The sequence below is a fragment of the Eretmochelys imbricata genome, chromosome 2 (assembly GCF_965152235.1).
Source record: "Eretmochelys imbricata isolate rEreImb1 chromosome 2, rEreImb1.hap1, whole genome shotgun sequence".
Taxonomy (NCBI): domain Eukaryota; kingdom Metazoa; phylum Chordata; order Testudines; family Cheloniidae; genus Eretmochelys; species Eretmochelys imbricata.
The window spans coordinates 68,897,078-68,916,014 of record NC_135573.1 but is presented as its reverse complement, the minus strand read 5'-3'; the positions used below and the strand labels follow the sequence as shown (position 1 = coordinate 68,916,014).

The 18,937-nt window shown below is 40.7% G+C and overlaps 1 protein-coding gene across 1 annotated transcript in view; it reads left to right on the top strand.

Annotated features, from left to right (window-relative positions):
* The window catches only part of RP1 (RP1 axonemal microtubule associated), a 291,326-nt gene that overhangs the window by 93,535 nt on the left and 178,854 nt on the right, over positions 1-18,937 (top strand). The window contains exons 19-24 of the mRNA XM_077809001.1: positions 975-1,107; positions 1,372-1,523; positions 4,355-4,509; positions 10,776-10,834; positions 11,144-11,188; positions 14,950-15,113. Of these exons, the coding sequence (XP_077665127.1) occupies positions 975-1,107; positions 1,372-1,523; positions 4,355-4,509; positions 10,776-10,834; positions 11,144-11,188; positions 14,950-15,113 (708 nt within the window). The remainder of the gene's footprint in view (positions 1-974; positions 1,108-1,371; positions 1,524-4,354; positions 4,510-10,775; positions 10,835-11,143; positions 11,189-14,949; positions 15,114-18,937) is intronic.

The window sequence follows — 18,937 nt, the reverse complement described above, 5'->3', positions numbered from 1 at the left end:
AATGTGCGTTTAGAATTTGAGTGCAAATATCTAATTTCATAATTTTAATAATAAAGCTTTTTCTAAGAATACCGTCTTTTAAACAGCCTCAAGAGTGTAGAGAGAGAGAGAATGGTTTTGGCAGTGAATGCCTGCTGCTAATGAAGGTTGAGGAAGGGAAAACTGTAGTATGTACTGCTATAATCGAAGGCCAATAATAACCATCCCTAAGAAAGAAAGGAAAAAAATCTTCTCTAATAACATGAAGCAACAAATAAGACAGTTATTACCATAGCGCTCAGTAGCAAATAGCTCAAAATTTGGATCCTGAACTATCTTGAAGTGGTGAATGTGTAAATGTGTTTGGATGCAGGGTTTTGGTTTGTTCCATTATAGAAGCAGGAGCCAGCTACAGAATTTGGATCTGGATCCACCAATTTCAACAAACTGATTTCTTAGAATCTATGAAAACACATGCTTTTCTCCACCAAAGTTCAGAGGGATTTAGATTCAGAAATTTGGTTTCAGCCCATTTCCATTTATAATGGAAAGGTGCTGTAACAGACCCATGTCCCTTTCCAAAAACCTAGTCTCTCTGCTCATTTTTCAGAATGTTTTCATTCTGCAGTTCAGAAGGCAGTTTTCCATGGAATTTATCCATGGACAAAAATCAGAACCAGTGATGTTTAGTAAGGTAAGAAGGAAAATTTAATTCATGTGTTTGCTCATGCCAAAAATAAGACATATTTTGAGAACTCTTAGCAGATCAAAATAATAGATGTTGGCAGTTACAGCAGAGATACCAAGGAATGAATGAGTGAGTATAAAGATTCTCTCTAAAGATTGTCTTTTTAGTTCCAGGTGGAGGGACATTGGTAAAGTAATAACAAAATTAGAAATGTAAAATGAAGAAAAAAGTCTCTCTTAAGTATTGGGCACTGCAGAACTGGAGAAACTGCATTGCATCATGGTTGTTGCTACTGCTTCTCCCCTAGGTGACACTGCAACACGTAAAGAGCAGGAGGACTCTGAACTTTCCAGCAAACAAGTGGTTGTCAAGAAGCCGTGGAGATGGAGATATTATATGTGAACTCCCAGTAGAGGAAGCAGGAAAACCCATTTATCCAAGTACGTGTATACTTCAGAAGTACACACTTAGGTGTACTGGATTCAGGTTATCTGAGTTATATTCCACAAGCAGTATGTTCATAAAGGTATTGTTAGTAATCTCAAAAAACACTTAAATTTAGTTCTTGAAAATATAATCTCTGCAAATGTGTGCAAGCCAGATTTGTGGTAGTGTCTTCATTGTGACTGAAGGTTGAACACACATGAATTGTGATCTCTCTGTATGAATAACTAACTTGTGTTTTCCTTTCTCGGTTTTGCAAGTTGTGAGATACCACATTTATGTTTACACTGGCCATTTGGAGCAAGCTGAAACAGACTGTCCGATCTACCTATGTATCTATGGAAAGAGAGGTGACTCTGGTCTAAGACTTCTGCATAAATCTGATATGCCAGTGAAATTTCAGAGAGGAATGGTAAGTTTGAGCGAGGAAATTTGCATATTCACAGAGACATGTTTAAAGTAGCCCTTATACATGCTTAAAATTGGTTTTGAGGGGAACTAATCAAAATCTTGGACACAGATACACTTCACTTTATTTAGCTACTCTTTTATTAAAGATTTTCATGGATATAATACAGTACATTTGGTGCTTGCCATTTCTGGGAGATAATAATACAAGTGAGGAAAAAACAGGACCTAGTAAACCAGAAATGAATAATGGAACAAGAGTAAAAATGGGAAGTGGGGGGGAGCCGGGGGGGGGGAAGGAACATTAGGGAGAATAAAATAATAGAAAAAGAAAAGCCACAAGGGAAAATACAGACATTTTCAATCAAAACATAAAAGATCAAAATTGGACACAAATGAGTGCACAAAAATTGTTTCATGGCTTCAAATCTCAGTAGGAACATTTGCTGTCTATTTCTTCTAACACATGACAGTTTTGGAAAGCATTTTGATACTGATTAATGCAATCCAGGTGTAAATGAAACTATCTAATTTGTCTTTCATGTACCTAAGAGCCTCACCATAAGCAAAATACACAAGCTGCATTCTGCAGCATAGTTTAGTGGACTGAGCAAGAGACTGAATTTCAGAAATTACTGAGTTCTAATTCTGGTCCTGTCACTGAGGATAGGTCTACACTGCAATAAAACACCACTGGCTGGCCCATGTCAGCTGACTCAGGCTTGTGAGGCTCAGATTGCAAGGCTATAAAATTATAGTGTAGCTGTTCGATCTCGTGTAAGCCCAGAATCAGGACTCCAGCCTGAGCCCAAATGACTATGCTGTAATTTTATAGCCTCATATCCCGAGCAAGCAGACAAGGACCAGCTGCAGGTGTTTTATTGTAGTGCTGACATACACTGACTTTCTGAGTGCTCTTGGTAAGTCACTTGGCCTCCACTATGTCTCAGTTTCTCCATCTGTAAAATGGGTGAAATTTAACGCTTACTAATCTAACAGGTTGTATTGACATATTTGAGGAATACTTATAAAATGCAAAGCGTATGTAAATGCTAAATTATTCAGCACAGTAGAACATCCCAGATACACTGAGAAACTGCAGGTGGTCTGTGCCAATTTAACAGCATAGAATATAAATCTGCCTTATTAGTAATGCATTAGATATAAAATACTGCACAAAGGAGTTTAAATTCAAGACATAAAGAGATCTCTTCTGGGTAGGCTGATGAGAGTGTCCTGTATTATATAATTTATACAAAAAGGCTAAGATTGAGGAGATTCTATTCTTCACCTCATTTGTTACAGAAGCTGGAAGGTGTGTAGTGAATGAGGCAGGGGACTGCAGGAACAGAAAGTAGCATCTGCTGGTTCAGGCAGTTGAATACTGCCTTGGAGAACTGGATTCTATTCCTGCCTTTGCCACAGAGTTCCTAATGTGATGCTGGGCAAGGCACTTAAACCAAACTTTCACAGGTGGCCATGGTGTTCCTCATTTTCTGGGTACTCAACTTGAGATGCTTGAGCTCTGATTTACTAACTTGCTGAGCACTCATAGCTGGAACTGAGGTTAATGGGAGCTGTGCTCTGAACATGTAAAGTGCTGTGAAATACTGAGTACTCTGAAAGATCCAGCCCTACGCTTCTAAAATTGAGCACCCAAAATTAGATGACAATTTTGGCTTTAATCTCTGTTCTTCAACTTCATCATGAAATGGAGATAATAACCACTTCACTTCACCTCAGCAGAGTACTGTGAACACCAGTTCATTGACTGCAGCACAGAAAAACCAATGAGGAAATGAAGAATTCTGTATTCAGTGCAAGGTTTGGTTGTTGTGCAGTAAATAAAGTGGCGGGGGTGGGGGCGGGAGACCCACACAGAACGAAGAGGATAAAAATAAATATTGGAGAGTTACCCATCAGTGAGCTCTGTCCATCCTGTTCACTGAATGAAGCAGGTGGTCCTGTGGAAAATATAGTATGTGATCATATAATTAAAGAACGTCTCATCATGCATATGCACAGGGAGGCTGAACTAAGGTTACATGGACACCCCTAATTCTGACATTTCCTATCTTTTGAGTGCTTGATTTTACAACCTTAACATGCTTTTAGCATTGTTGTTTTTTTTATATCTCTGCGTGTGTGTAATAAATTTATACTTTTCACCTCTTCCTTTTGAATTTTTCTGTTAAACATGATTCAGACTGTTAAACTTAGAGAGAGAGAGTTTGCACAAGAGAACTGTGTGCTCTTCATGAGGTCAAAACTTGGCCAACCTGAATCTTTCACCTGATCAGCTGCATGCCTCCATTAAAGCAATCTTCATCAAACTTCTGCACAAATCTAAATGGATAAGCAGAACAAAGTGGCTTTTTCAGCATAGTGGCATTTAAATAGAGGGGGGAACCTCCCATGAAGCAACCATGTCCCTTACTAAGAAAATAGTGTTACGGTATTGTAAAGTACCTGCTCAAGCATTATTGTAAGGTGTACTGGATCAGTACTGAAGAATTTTGCACTACTTTTGGGGAAGGATCGTAAAGGTAATTTACATGAGGTTTTTGCCAATATTATTACATTCAGATTTTTAGCTTTGGGTAGCCCTTGTCCACTTATTACCTGATCCAGAATCCATCGAGCCAATGGAAAGACACTGGTTAACTTCGATGGGCTTGAATCTGCCCCTTTGGGAACAATCTGACTCCCATTATATCCAATTGAAATCTTTTCCTTGGCTGTAAGGAGAGTTGGATCAAAGTCCTTAAAATGCTGAGCAGCTTTTAGCCTTTCTTACTGCTGTTATGAAGTGTTGTCTGAACTGTTGTCTTCTAGGTGGATATGTTTGAAATGGAAGCTGTATCTCTTGGAAAACTGCAGAAGGTGCTATTGCACTGCGAGGCCAGTAACGAGGCGCAGTACTGGTACTGTGAGAAAGTAATCATCAGAAAAGCTGGGAAGAACTCTGAATATATTTTCAACTGTGAGAGGTTGTATATATACTACAGCCCTTTTGTTTTTAAACTAGCTTTGTCTTCCCAAATATCATATAATCCTTTAAGGCTACATACCCTTTGGATGATACCTATGTGAAACATTTAGCCAATAGATGTGCTCAGTTTGGTTTTTCCAGGACCAGGCAGATAAACTCATGTAACTTATCACTCCAGGACTGATTGCTTAATTTAGTGATTACCAGGTAGTGTGTGCCAAAGTAACTCCGTACTTCATTATGCTATATGATTGGATTGTGCAAGTGTCCCTGTGTCACATGTGGAGCAATGCTCTAAGATGGTGGGTGAGAATTTCCCATGCAAGAAACAAAGATAAATCATACAAACAGGTTTTTAAATGAAAGCCTAATTCTCCATGGGAAATCCACGAGGAGCGCAATCCAGGAGTAGCATTTGTTCTTGCCGAAGAGACGGCTGAGATGCCATAAAGGGGAAAGTTTTCTGGTGGTTACTAATTTAAGCTATTAAATCAGTGTAACCCCCTACCCGCCCTCAGCAAGCAGGGGTTACACCAGCGTAGCTAAAGTCACTTGAGAAATACCGCATCATCCAGCCTTTTTACATTTAACAAAAAGAAGAGCTGTGGAAACCAAAAACCTGCTCAAGCACATACGATAGTTCTTGCACTGCAAACTCTCATACATGTGAATAACTTAATGTGAGTAGACCCATTGAAATTAGTGGATTGATAGGAGGCAATGTGCCCCAGTGGACAGGTCTCTGGATTTGGGGTCAGGAGACCTAGCTTCAGAGTAGCAGCCATGTTAGTCTGTATTCACAAAAAGAAAAGGAGTACTAGTGGCACCTTAGAGACTAATCAATTTATTTGAGCATAAGCTTTCGTGAGCTACAGCTCACTTCATCGGATGCATCTGATGATTGATTGATCGATGATGATTGATGATAGTGATCGATTATCACTACAAAAGGTTTTCTCCCCCCCGCTCTCCTGCTGGTAATAGCTCATCTTAAGTGATCACTCTCCTTACGGTGTGTACGATAACACCCATTTTTTCATGTTCTGTGTGTATATAAATCTCCTCACTGTATTTGCCACTGAATGCATCCGATGAAGTGAGCTGTAGCTCACGAAAGCTTATGCTCAGATAAATTGGTTAGTCTCTAAGGTGCCACTAGTACTCCTTTTCTTTTTGAGACCTAGTTTGTATTTCCAGATCTGTTGTTGATTTGGTGTAAACTTGGGCAACTTGCTGAAACTCTCTGTGCCTCAGGTTCACTGTCTTTAAAATAGGAATAAAAATGTTCACTTCCCTTTGTAAAATGATTTGAGATTAAGGCAACCCTATGAATTATTATAATTACTTTTATTAATACTGATGAGAATAAGGATTTCTCATGTGAATAAGGGTTTCAGGTTTAGTCACATATTAGTTGGTGTTTCATCAATATCTTATATCTGTTTGTGAAAAGATACAAACAGCTCTCTGACATTAATCAGACAGAAGGCTCTATAGAGAAATGAGGCCAGCTGCCTACCTCAAGCAAGAAAGATCAACTCAGTATCATATCCATCCTTCAGTCACATGGCTCAGACATCACGTATGACAGGGCACTTCGGCGTATTCATTCTGTGATAATTAGCACCTAGGAGGCTGGTCAGCAGAAAATATTCAGCAGCAGAGGCTCTAAAGGTGAAAAGGAAAGAGAAGTTATATCATTCCTGCCTTTTGCGACTGCTATAAAAAGAACATTGCTACTGACAAGAGTTTAAAATAGGGCAGCAGGACCACCAAGGGATGGCTTCTTTATTGGCCAAAGAAGCTGCAACACAATGCTCTTCTCAAGGAAGGAAAATGCTTTGTTCCCCAGACATGCTTCTGATATGCTTTATCTTCACAGCCTCATGGCTTTATTATCATTTTATACTAGAAGACTTGATTTTTTTTCTGGTTTGTCATATAAGATACCAAATTCCATAATTCTCTCAGTTAATCTGGGAAATGTCGACATTTTTTCTGATTTAATAGAATCCTGACTTTTGATTTTGCACAGGCAAAATCCAGCCATTCTCATGGATTTCAATTAAAATGTTATTTCTGTCTTGGGGTTTTAAAATTATACATCAACATGTTTTCAGCATTTAGGATTACACAATATATCTGTATAACCTGCTTTTAACAGGAGAGCAGCATAAATAGGCCAACAGCCCAGTGTGTGCTGTAGCACTGAAAACTAGAAGATCAGTTAGTTAATGTATTAAGGTTCTTAGGATCTGGTGCTATGAAATGCTAAGTGCTTCTTTCAAGGTTAATTGAATGTGCTTGGCACCTCCTGGGATTTAGCCTGTTAGTGAGCTGGTGGGAAGGTACCAAGGTACCTGCCCTCTGGCCCTGATTCTTGGAACTATATGTGTGCTTGATGTTAAGCACATGCCAAGTGCTTTGCTGATCTGGGCTAGGAAGCTCAGAACCATATAGGATCAAGCCCCAGCAGCCTCACTACAGCAGTCCATAACTACTGATTAATGAAGAGGCTCTCATGTTGAGATTGCAATAACCTTACTATGTGGAAGGAAAAAGTTCCTCTAAGGATAATCCAGAAAAGAGAGAGGAAATAAGAATGTGAAAAGCAATGTATAAATGGATCAGTGTTTAACGCTCTCTGTTTTTAGTCAGCAAGGCATAAAACACATCTTAGAAAATGGTTATATTCTCCCCTTTTAAATCAAAGCTCCTGTTTTCTGAAAATAAAGAGCTGGATATTTATCAGGGGGTTAATTGACCTTTTTCCTCAGGTGCCACTGTTAATCATTTCTGGTTATCTCAGCATCTATTCCTGTTGTTGCAGACCTTGATCCTTTTCTTTGTCAGTTTCATGCTATTCTTTGGTGTGAAACTGACATGTGGCGCTTGGAAACAGATAGAATGAGACACCCAGATGCAGCTCTGATTTTCTGGCAGGTAGAAAAGATTTGAGAAATTGAACATTTTCTCTTGTGCCTTCAGCTGAATCATTTTTGTTTCCTATGAGGCAAAGAATGTTTTGCACACACCAAGCATGCGTTTACCACCTGATTGGTAGCAGAACTATGACAGATCTGCTGTCAGAATGTGGGAGGAGGGGAACCCCTGCAGGGAGTGCAGACATCCTGTATACCTCACAGCTGAGCATCAGAGGGGCTTCCTCTACCCTGACTCATAAGAGAGATTTGACATGAGTTGGGAGAGGTATGCACCTGCAACTTTGTGGATATCACTACTAAATCTCACCTCCCACCATTTGAGTGTTCAATTGTAACACCGACAACCTTTCGGTAGCCAGGATCAAACCTGGGATCTCTGGGAATCAATGCATGAGCTAGAAGACACCAGTCTCTTAGCCAAAACTCTAGCAGGTTAATCAGTCTCTAGCTCAGGGGTGGCTAACCTGTGGCTCTTCAGAAGTTAATATGCAGTTCCTTGTATTGGCACCGACTCCAGGGCTGGAGCTACAGGTGCCAACTTTCCAGTGTGCTGGGGGGGTGCTCACTGCTCAACCCCTGGCACTGCCACAGGCCCTGCCCCCACTCCACCCATACCGTCCCCTCCCCTGAGCCTGCAGTGCCCTCACTCCTCCCCTCTTCCCCCCAGAGCCTCCTGCATGCCATGAAACAGCTGATCGGGGCGGGATGGGGAGGCGCTGATCAGCAGGGTTGTTGGTGGGGGGAGGCGCTGGGAGTTGGGGGGAGCTCATAGGGGGCTGTTGATGTATTACTGTGGCTCTTTGTCAACGTACATTGGTAAATTCTGGCTCCTTCTCAGGCTCAGGTTGGCCACCCCTGCTCTAGCTGGTCTGGCTGCCTCTCGAGGGAGACAGAGTGCCACACCAAGCAGGCATGGGTTACACAGTGGCAGTGGTGACTGCAGCTGTGAGGCTGGAACAGTGGAGGAACACAGGCGAGTGGAGGAAGATTCCACCCCACTTGACCTCTCTGGAACCACCCTGCACAATCCCAGATTAATTGGGTTTGGCACAGGCATCCAGATTTGACCCCATTCAGCTAAATTCATCCCCAGTGTAATTCCATGGAAGTTAGGGTCACATTAGAGGTTAATTGAGTTCACTAAACTGAAACTATGTAAACAAACCAGAAGCCTGCTGTACAGTGGATCTACATAGAAACAAATATTCATTTTTGCTGAGCAGGAAGTAAACAAAAGCTGGCAAAGTGGGTCCCAAAGTTTAGGGTGTCAAAAGCGCTCTTGGTTCAGTCTTTTCCTGTTGAAAAGATTGGGCCAAATTCTGCCTTCAATTACATCTGTGCAACCCAGTGCACTCCACTGGGATTGCAGGAGTAAAAAAGGTAGAATCTGGCCCTCTGTCTTCATCTTTAAAGCTCAGCTTTGGACTTCTTATTCATCTATTGCACGATTTCCCTAACTTTTCATAGCATTCCTCCCCAAAGTATTGAACAATGCTTTGGGCCTGGTTCTTCTCTGTCACACTCATGCAAATCAAGAGTAGTTTCATGGAAATCTTAGTGCCTGATTCTCATGTACTCAGAGAAGTTTAAAGGGACATTGTGACATTTTGGGGACCACCTGAGCAGTAAGGGCTGCTGTCACTGCCTGCCCTGTACTTAGATACCTTGGTGCTGTTCCGCTTACCCAAGATCTCACCCTGGCTCTCACCAGCCAAGTTACTCCTTGCAGGGTGACACCAACACACTTTCAGTCCCAGGCCTTTCCAAATCCATCCTTCCCAAGTTCTTAATTCCCAGACACTTGGACAAATTCCCTCTGGTTCATCACCCCCTCAAGGCATGAACACAGCCCCCCTACCCCCCAGGCACCAATTTACTTTGGGGCACACACTCCACACAGTTTGCACATGACAGACCTGTTCGCGGTAAAGATAAAAAAAGGCTTAAGTAATAGAAAAGCCATAGATTCAAAGATGAAGTAGTAAGGGAGAACAAACATATACAGGTGACACAGAAAAGAAACATAAAGATGCATCCCTTTTCTAATACAAGTTATCTATTGCCTTTGAACAGTTTCTCAGCCTACCCCTAGCTATAATAGAATCCAGTGTTTCATGGACAGCACTTGCCAAGTGACTGTCAGAAAACCTTGGAAAAAGCCTTTTACAAGCAGGCTTGTGTCTACTTTTTTTTCTCTCAGTCCATGATGACTCATGTTTATTCAGAGTGAAGAAATCCCCCCCTTACCTGAGAGCCAGGATGTCTCGACAACTTTCCATTAACTCCATTGTCTTTTCCTGGCTAGACAGTGGGTTGTTGCTTGGAGCCGGTGTCATATAAATCCCTGTCTTGGAAGGTGCCCTCTGGGCTGCGATATGTAGTGGAAATTGTAGGTGTGGTTATGAGCACAGTTTTCTATATGCATAAATACATAGATTCGTAACCACAGTATGTACACATATCTCAGAATGACGATCAAGTTCAGAACATTCCAGGCTTGCATGAAAGACCTTACTCAGTATGCTTATAGTACCATAATACAGTCTGCAATCAGTTGGTTCAGCTGCTCATTTGGGGGTTTAAACCTTTGGTTCTCCCGTTGGGCTGTCTGGACCCTGATAGTTACAGCCATAAATGCACATGAGAAACAGACCCAATGCTGTGCACCAGGGTAAAATGGCGGTAAATGAAAGTAGACTAATTGCCCTCTGTCATCCCCTGATTAGGGATAAGTAAACTGAGCTAATTCCAGCTCGTTTTCTCTAACTTCTAATATGTACCAACTATCTCTGTGGATACTCCCATACTGGGGCGTCATGTCATGGGGCTTTCCATAGGTTGGCTTCTTCTTCAAACGGAACAAATACTGTATGCACTTCTGGTCCAGGGACTGAGAGTTTACCTTTAAGTAAAAATAACTATCTCTTTGAGGGGTAACAAGGCTAGAGTTATGGGGTAGGCAGTCCTTATCCCAACTCTTTAAAATAAGATGCCTTTGATTTTGATTCAGCTGTTGTGGGTGAAGCTGGCTCTTATTTTTTCCACACCAGTTCTCTGCTATCTTGAATGTTGTCTTTAGGCCCCAATCCTGCAAAGGTGCGGTTAATGTCAGCAAGGGCTCTTAAACCTGCACAATCCCTTTGTAGGACCGAGGCCTGAATTTGTACTATGTATCAAACTATGAGGCACCTGCTCAAGAGACAATGCCCCTGCTACTACTCATGTTCAACATTCAAAATAATCCTCCGATCATTTAGTTACATGCAATGAAGAACAAATTGATTCCAATCTTCTTTCTTATTTGCTTGCTTATGCTCAGGTGGCTTCCATTTATGTCCCAGGGAATAATTCACTCAGAAATTGAGCTCTACCCTGAAGGTAAGGGTTATTGTTACACTATGGAGATGAAATAAATAATTTGTATGGTTTGCTTAGAATCTTTGTGCTGAATTTATACTTAAAATTTAACCTTAACCCTTTTGCAGCTTCCCCAGTTCCATTTCCCAGGCAAGTTTTTATATATGTGTGTGTTTATATATTATATTATATTTATTAGGAGGTGAGAGAGGGACGATTTGATTATGCAGGAGCCCAAGGGTTAATATCATGCTATCTTTCCCTCCACCTTTTCTTAATGTAACCAGCCAGGTCTATTATTAACTGCACTTCATATTTTATTTTTGGCAGAACTGCAAATAAATCGTCAGCTGAAAATGCAAGATGAAGCAAATGGTAAATCCTGAGCTGCTTTTTGTATTCTAATCAAGAGTGTCTCTGTTTCAGAACTACCTGCCTTGCACATTTTTTGCCTATTTATTTGCTTTTAAAATTTTAATTACAATACACAATTTGACTAAGCCATGAACTCTTCATTTTGATTTAAATGATAAATCACTTGAACGGTGCTATTTGCAAATTCTTTTCCTTATTTTATCATTTTTCATGCCAATAATTTTGAGGTCTTTCACTGGTTATCTGGGCATTTATAATTTTCCTGGTAATTAATGATGATCCTTCTTAATTTTACTTTCTTTAGTTAATCTTTCCATCATGGCTCTGTGGCTTTTGTCACCCAAGGCCATGTATAATTAGCTCTTTCTATTAGTTCTCCATTTTCCAATTCTACCTGCAATTTCTTGTTTGTCCAGATTGACTTTTCTGTCCTGATACAATTACGTTACATATATCTGAATAAAACACAAGTTTCCCCCCCGGCTGTAAGGAATACTTTATGCTGCAGCTTGAGAAACAATTTAGAAGATGTCAGGAGAAAGTTTTAAAATGTGTTCATAATTCATGGTAGCAATCAAGATATCCACTGAGACTCAACTACTTCTTTTCAAGTGGTGTCCCTAAGGCAAATCGTTAATTATAAAATTTGTGTCTCTTATACAAATTATATTCAAATCCACATTTTACTTGTATAAATTTTATTTTGAATAACAACTACTTTTGCCTTAATCCTTTTTTTGCCTTTCTCAGAAATAATATTTTCTATGCAGTTACCAGGCTCTGTACTGGGGTTTCCTCGTTAATACTGCCATAGTTCCACCAAACTAGTTCCTAGGTTTTAGTCAATTTTAGAAGGAACTCTGTCTAGTCCTTCCTGCGTCCACAGAACTGGACACTACATTGTATCAATTCAGCCAAGAGTGTCTGACTGTGCAGTAAAATCACTGCATATAGCAATGGCCACTTACATCTAGAAGAATGATGGGGAGTGGGGCTCTAAGCTCATGATGCATTCAGTTCACTTATTTTCAGTGGACATCACAGGCTTGGGTCTGCAAAGAGCACTCTGAGTTTAGCATTTTGACCCTGATCCAGAACCAGAATGAAGCACCATCTTGCTGACTGGTAGAGCTGGTTGATAAAAATCTAAGTACTTTTTTTTTTTCTGTTGAAACGGAAATGTTTTCTGGATACCTATCGGCTTTGATGCAAATATCCTCAGTTCTAGGCTATATGAGAAATGAGCCAATCCTAGAATGCCACTAGTCCAGTGGTTAGAGTACTTACCTGTGGCTTGGAAGGCCCAGGTTTAAGTTCCTGATTCAGAGCAGAGACTTGAACCTGGACTCCAACATCCCAAGTTAGACTGGGCTATAGAGTCAGTCTCTCTCTGTTCTATTGGATGCTCAATTATTTATACACAATGGAACAGCTCCAACAGGAAATATTGAGAGAGAAACTGACTGATTTTATAGCCCATTCCAGTGGTTAGGGCACTTGGTTCCAGGTGGGGATTAGAAATTCTTGAGATCCTTATCCCATACATACACGTCACTGTATCATTCTCCTTGTCTGTCTTTATTACTGTCTTCTCCACTGCCACACACTCCTTTTACTTCTGCATCTCTTCTTATACCAAACAACAAATCACATTTCAAAACTTTTAGGAGTTCAGTGCAAGCAAGATGGGTGCAAACCAAGACCCCCAGCATGCCTCCGGGAAAATTCATACCTGGTTGAGATTAGCATTTGGACTTCAGTGATGGCCCCATACTGCATAACAGTCCAAATTTAAACCTGAATCCAAATATCCCTATCTTTCAAGAGTTTCAACTCAGGAGGCATAGCTGAACTTCACTGCTTGGGCCCATTTCTACTTGTAAAGGGTTCCTTTAGGGATGTCTCCCCTGCGTTTCCCAAAGCTAGGCAAAATGTCCAGACTTGAGAGCACTTATAATGATACTCCGGGACTGCACTGTCTGCCTTAAGGACACAAATTGAGGATCATAACTGCCCCTCATCCCCTTCTGCCCCCCAAACTCCCAAACCCAAGCACAACACTCCCACATCACTTAAGTAGATTTTAGGAGAAAGTTCTTACTAACATCATACTAACATGATGAACAGTCTTTAGAATGTAGGAGGAAAGACTTTTGGGACACTATAATTGAGGCAACATAGAAATCTAGGCAAAAAAATATTTTTTTAGCACATTTAAAATTTAGCACTGCAGTGTCTTTCCACAGAATTTTGGAACTCAGAATTTGAACTGAGGTACAACATGCTGCATTTTATATCTTGTCAATAATGTTCTTTATTTGTTTTGTTATCTGTTCAGTGATGAGACTCCAGTGTTGGAGTTTGTAGTCCTTCAGAAACCCCCTTTTCACCTCTTTAATGCTTCTACCTTCAGTATTTTTGGGGTAATCCTTCCTCCAATGGAGGTGAATGTATCTCCTGCCGCCTGTAAATGTGGTTCCTTTTCTAGGAAAGTGGGTCTCTAGAAATTGACATGAGGGGGGAAATTTTCAAAGTCACGAAGGGGAGTTAGTTAGCTGCCCAACTCCCATTGCCTTTCAATGGGAAATGGGTCTTTAGCTTCCCCCGTGTGTTTGAAAATCTCCCATGAGGTCCTTATTCCCCACAGAAACTTGCTATATCATTTTCAGTGGGAACCCAGCCCTTACCGGCACGGAAAACAGGAGATCACACTGCCTATCCCAACTCCTCCCCGAGGAAGCAGGAGAACCATGGCCCAAGAAAAAGCATTTCTGTCTGATTCCTGAGTCTTGACTCATGTGGGAATTAACAAACCCAAGGCTTTTTATTAATAAAACTGCAGTATATACTGTGGCATTTATCTACAACAAGTCTGTGGGCTAGGATTTTATTTTTTTTTCTCCAAACTGTTTTGCTTTCTCAAAATGAATTAAAGTCACTAGGTGGAACCTGTTGCACACACAGGGAAAAAACCACAATAAAAGTAATGGCTGAGAGCTCATGGTTCCTGCTTCTCAGATGTAGAAGCACAATTTCTTTTTGTGAACTGATCTTCTTAATGAGATTTGTATTAAGCCGTTTGCAGATATTTATGTAACATGTATGCAGTGTATTGCAGAAGAAATGGCATTAAAGTATACAGAGATCAGGGATGCCTTATATCAGTGGTTCACAAACTTTTGTTGGACCTTTCCTTTGACACAGAGATCCACTCACAAATGATCTCAATCCCACACTTTTCCTCTGGCAACTAGCGTGCTTGGTTACATGACGCACTAATATTTGGGCAGGGATAAGGAGACAAGATGAGGATAATGTTGACTTAATTCAAATATTTGTAAAGGTTTTGAAATGTTGTGATACTTTTTGTTCCTATGGAATTTATGGGCAGCAGCCAGGAGGATTGTGACCCAAATCCTGCAGGAAAGGATCCCCCCGCATCCATCACAGATGCTTCAGGTGGGAAATTGCCAGAAATCTCAAGAGAGCAGCCAGTTCTCATGAGATTTCCAGCCTAACTTTTCAGACTTGAGGAGCGGCCAAGATAAGCATCTGAGCTGTTGGATCCTTATCCAAGCTGAACCTGAATTTCCAACATTATTTTGCAATTCAGCCAGCATGTCTCTGAATACCATTGCTTCTCAGGTGCACAATAGTTACAGTCCCCTGGACTTGGTCATGCATGATTTGCAGTAGGCAGCTTCCCAGCCACATAGCAGTTACTCTGATAAAAGTGTTTCCATTTTATTTTTACTCTGCAGAAGAAGATTGGAAGATTACTGTAGTCACTGGGGGCTTCCAAACAGCTGGCACAACAGCAACAGTGTCCTTTTACGCTTATGGAGAAAACAAGTCGTCTGGTCCTATTATTCTGGGATCTGGGAAGCACCAGCTGTTTAATCCCAACAGCGCAGATACATTCAAGGTACAGTACTGTTTTATATAAACATTGGAGAATTTACTTACAAGACATATTTAAAATGGGTTTACTCAACAGCGGATAATATTAATAAAGAGGACTCAAGCAACATGTACATAAACTGGTTTTGTTTTTGTTTTGCTGAATTGTTCATGGATGCTGCATGAAAAATTCCCTGGCAGAATGGTGGCATCGTATATTTATGGGGATAGTCAAGTCAGCATATGCAGGGAAAAGCACATCAAGCAGAAGATTCTTGGAACTTGCTTCCTGTAGCTCTAGAATCTAGCTTCCTGTGGCTAAAGTTCTAATTTTAAATTGGCAGCATTCATGTGCAAGGCAGAAAATCATTTCCTTTCCTTGGATGTCATATTAGTAAGGTAGGGCTAGATTATGGCTTGTGCTGTACAGGCTTTAAGGGGAGTAAGAGTTGCTCTCCCCACCTTATACCCAGTACTCCTACATGAGCTACCCAGACCTTGGGTCACAGAAGTAAGCACCTGTATGCCTTCCTAGTCTCTCCTTGGAGTTGGTGGTCAGGGAGGAGTGGGGAATGGGCAGAGCTTAGTGCCAAGCCCCCAGGTGAGCCAGAGTGGTGTGTATGCTAATTTGCTGCTGGTAAAAGCCAGCAGGCATTGACTACACCCCAGGAGCAATGAGGAAGGAAGGGAAGGAATTGTGACTCTGAGGGTGTCTCAGGGACACAGTGCTTCCACAGGGCCTCTCTTTGGGGTGGTACAGTTACACAGGAGCCCATATCAGGGTTGTGCCTAACATCACCTAGTCCACAGTATGTTACTTAGGTCAACGTAGGATAAAGCACAGGAAGCAGGTGATGGAGAATCACTACCAGTCACATGGCAAAAGGAGGTGGTTTCTTTGTGAATTATATCTTGTGCTTTCCAGTTTGAAGTGCAAAATTAACTAATGCAGATTCTCCCAGTGGAGGGTTGCACACAGGGCCTGATCCTCCTCTCACTTACACTGATGTAAATCAGTAATAACACCACTGAAGTCAGTGCAGTTACAGTAATGTAAAACTGGTGTCAGTGAGGTCAGAATCAGGCCTTGAGTGAACATTATGGATGATATTCATGTCTGTCTAAAGGCAAAATTTAACCCTTCATGTACCTGTCACTCAGGACAAGTGAACAGGTTCAGTTAAATTAAAATATCATCTTGAATATTTACCCATTCTTTAAATTAAACCTTTCTGAAGTTTTGTAAGTTTGGTTAATGCCATTTGCTAACAGCTTGTTACCTGCCTACTCAGTCTGTTGGAGGGTAGTGACCAGCTCATTAACCTATTTTCCTCCTCCTAGTAAGGAATGCAGTGCTGCTCCCGCTAGGTGGATCTCCTGTTCAGGGCTCATCCTGTTCCTCCATGCAGTGCAGCAAGACCTGGTACCTGGACCACGAGACCTGCTGGTCTGTTCTCAGCAGGACCAGATTCCCAGTTAAACAAAGGGTATAAAAATTACGCCCATTTTAGGATCCAAGTGGTGTACAGGGAGGTTTGTGTAAGTGAGAAATCAGGCCTTTTAAACTTTAGTGACCCTTGGGGAAGCTTCTGCCTGATGTACAACCCAGAATTCACAAAAAACAGCAAAACCTGCAGGCTGGCCAGATCCATCCCACCTTCTCATGAGAACCGCTCTTCTCAAGTTCAGCTGCTACTGACAAAAAATGGTGATGATAATCAGAGAGCAGATAAATGTAAGCAGCATCCCTTTCCCTAAACTGATTTCTTTTGTAATTTTAAACGATGGATTTAATAAACTCATTGATTTATTTTTAATAATCTACAAGACAGAAAACCATTCTCTCCAAAAATGTATTCGTATTTTTCAGTATTGCAAGGCATCCACCTATCGTGCTGTATTCTAAGAACATTCTATAATAATTTAGTGTCAGTTAATAGCACAAAAAGCTGTGGAGTTGTTGGAAAGTAGGATGTTACCTACTGCTATTTTTTACACATAGGTTGTTTCATCCATTAAATATCTTTAAGGGAATCCTGACCCCACTATAGTAAGTGACAAAACTCCTGTTGATTTCTGTGGGGCAAGGATTTCATCCCTCATTTAGAATCTACTAATGTGGTCTCTGAAGGCCATTTAACTTGCATCTGAACTTATATAGCATTAATATCTGTTTTGGGGTTGTAGTGGGGCTTTTGTTTTTGTTTTTTTTTTTATAAACCATGTTACTGATTTTTACAGAAAACCATAAGAATGTATCGTTAAACTTAATGGAAAAAACACAATACACACATGTCCTGCAGAAGGACAATAAAATATCATCTGTTTTCTAATGTACCTTAGTCATAGTTGCTGCAACAAGGTGTGGCAGGGAAATTGGCCATAAGTCCCACAAAAAGAGAATGAGATGAAATAAAAAAGCTGAGCCAGACTATGAAATAGAAAAGAACAAGCCTCACAATAATCAAGATTATAATTATAAGCTCACAGATAGTAACGTTAACTTCATATACACTAGTGCAGTTTGTGGAGTATCTGAACATTCTCTCTAAAGCCAACACAGCAAGTATTCAAGAACATCAAAGAAAGCAAACATGGGGGGAAAAAGGGGAGTGAAGTCCAAAGGTAACTAAAATCAAAATCTTTTCTGAGAAATCTGTAACCAAGACTTTATTGATTTATATGAGGCCTAATTACATGGGCTTTACACAGTGGGCCAGCTCCACTTATTTCTGATTTACACTGGTGTAAGTGAGTAGAGCAGTTCATGAATATTTTTGAGATTTTGAGTTTTTGTCCTGATTCAAGATGGGAGGAAATTTTGAACTCTCGAAAATATTCATGAGATGGGGAAAATATTTCCTGCCCAGCTCTATATGAGAGATCAAAATCAGGTTGTGGGTGTGTATTTCACTTTACAGGTGTAAAGTATGGCAAGGATCTTTCCCTAACATATTAAAAATGTAATTGCAGCAGAAGAAATTTGATGGAGATAGTTTATTGTCTTGTGATGGGGAACATCCTTGTTTCTGGCTGGAGTCTAAGGTTCTGGGCTCACAAAGTAGCTGTTTACAGGCTGCACCACATTGGAAGTAGCTGTCTAGTGCTTTTCTTTCCAAGCATAGGCCGATGGGAAGATTTACTGTTGCAATATCTGCCCTACCTGGTATGCTTTATTCTACAAGAATAGGTTTTCCCTGAGTGGTTCTGATAATTTCCCCATGGGCTGAAAGAGGCTATACTACTTCTTGGGGATGGTTTTCTGCCATTCGCATTATTCATGCATGATTTTCAGTGAATGATTATGCTGTGGAGAATCACATTTTTCTCTAATAAAGAATGTTGCTTTGCCAAGGGCTTACAGCTTGTTTCAAAATTTTAATCTGGTTTCCCCTGTTCACTTCTGCTGCCTCCACAGTATCCAAACTGTTTTCCAAAATACTGATCCTGGCAATGTCTTGAGCAACTAAACTTTTATTGTATTGTAAATTATATTTAAGAGTTACTCTATGATACATGATGATGCTTCCTCATATTCTGCTTGAAAAAATCCTCTGTGTGATTTCTTTTACTGTTTGGTTATGGCACTCTATCTCCTTCCCCCTTCCAAAGAGAAATGGCCAGAGGAACCTTAGCTATTACCTTTGTTACAAGTTAGCTATAATCTCCCAGGCTTCCTTAGTTAACTGTGGAATGAGCACACAGACTTAGAGACAGATTCTTCCACCCTTAGCAACGTTGACTTCAGTGGGGCAGCACTGTTTTACACCAGCTGAGATTCTAGTCCAATAGGTCTGCTCGCAGAGTAAGGCACCCCTAAATGTTACTAACCGTGGCAGAATCTGGCTG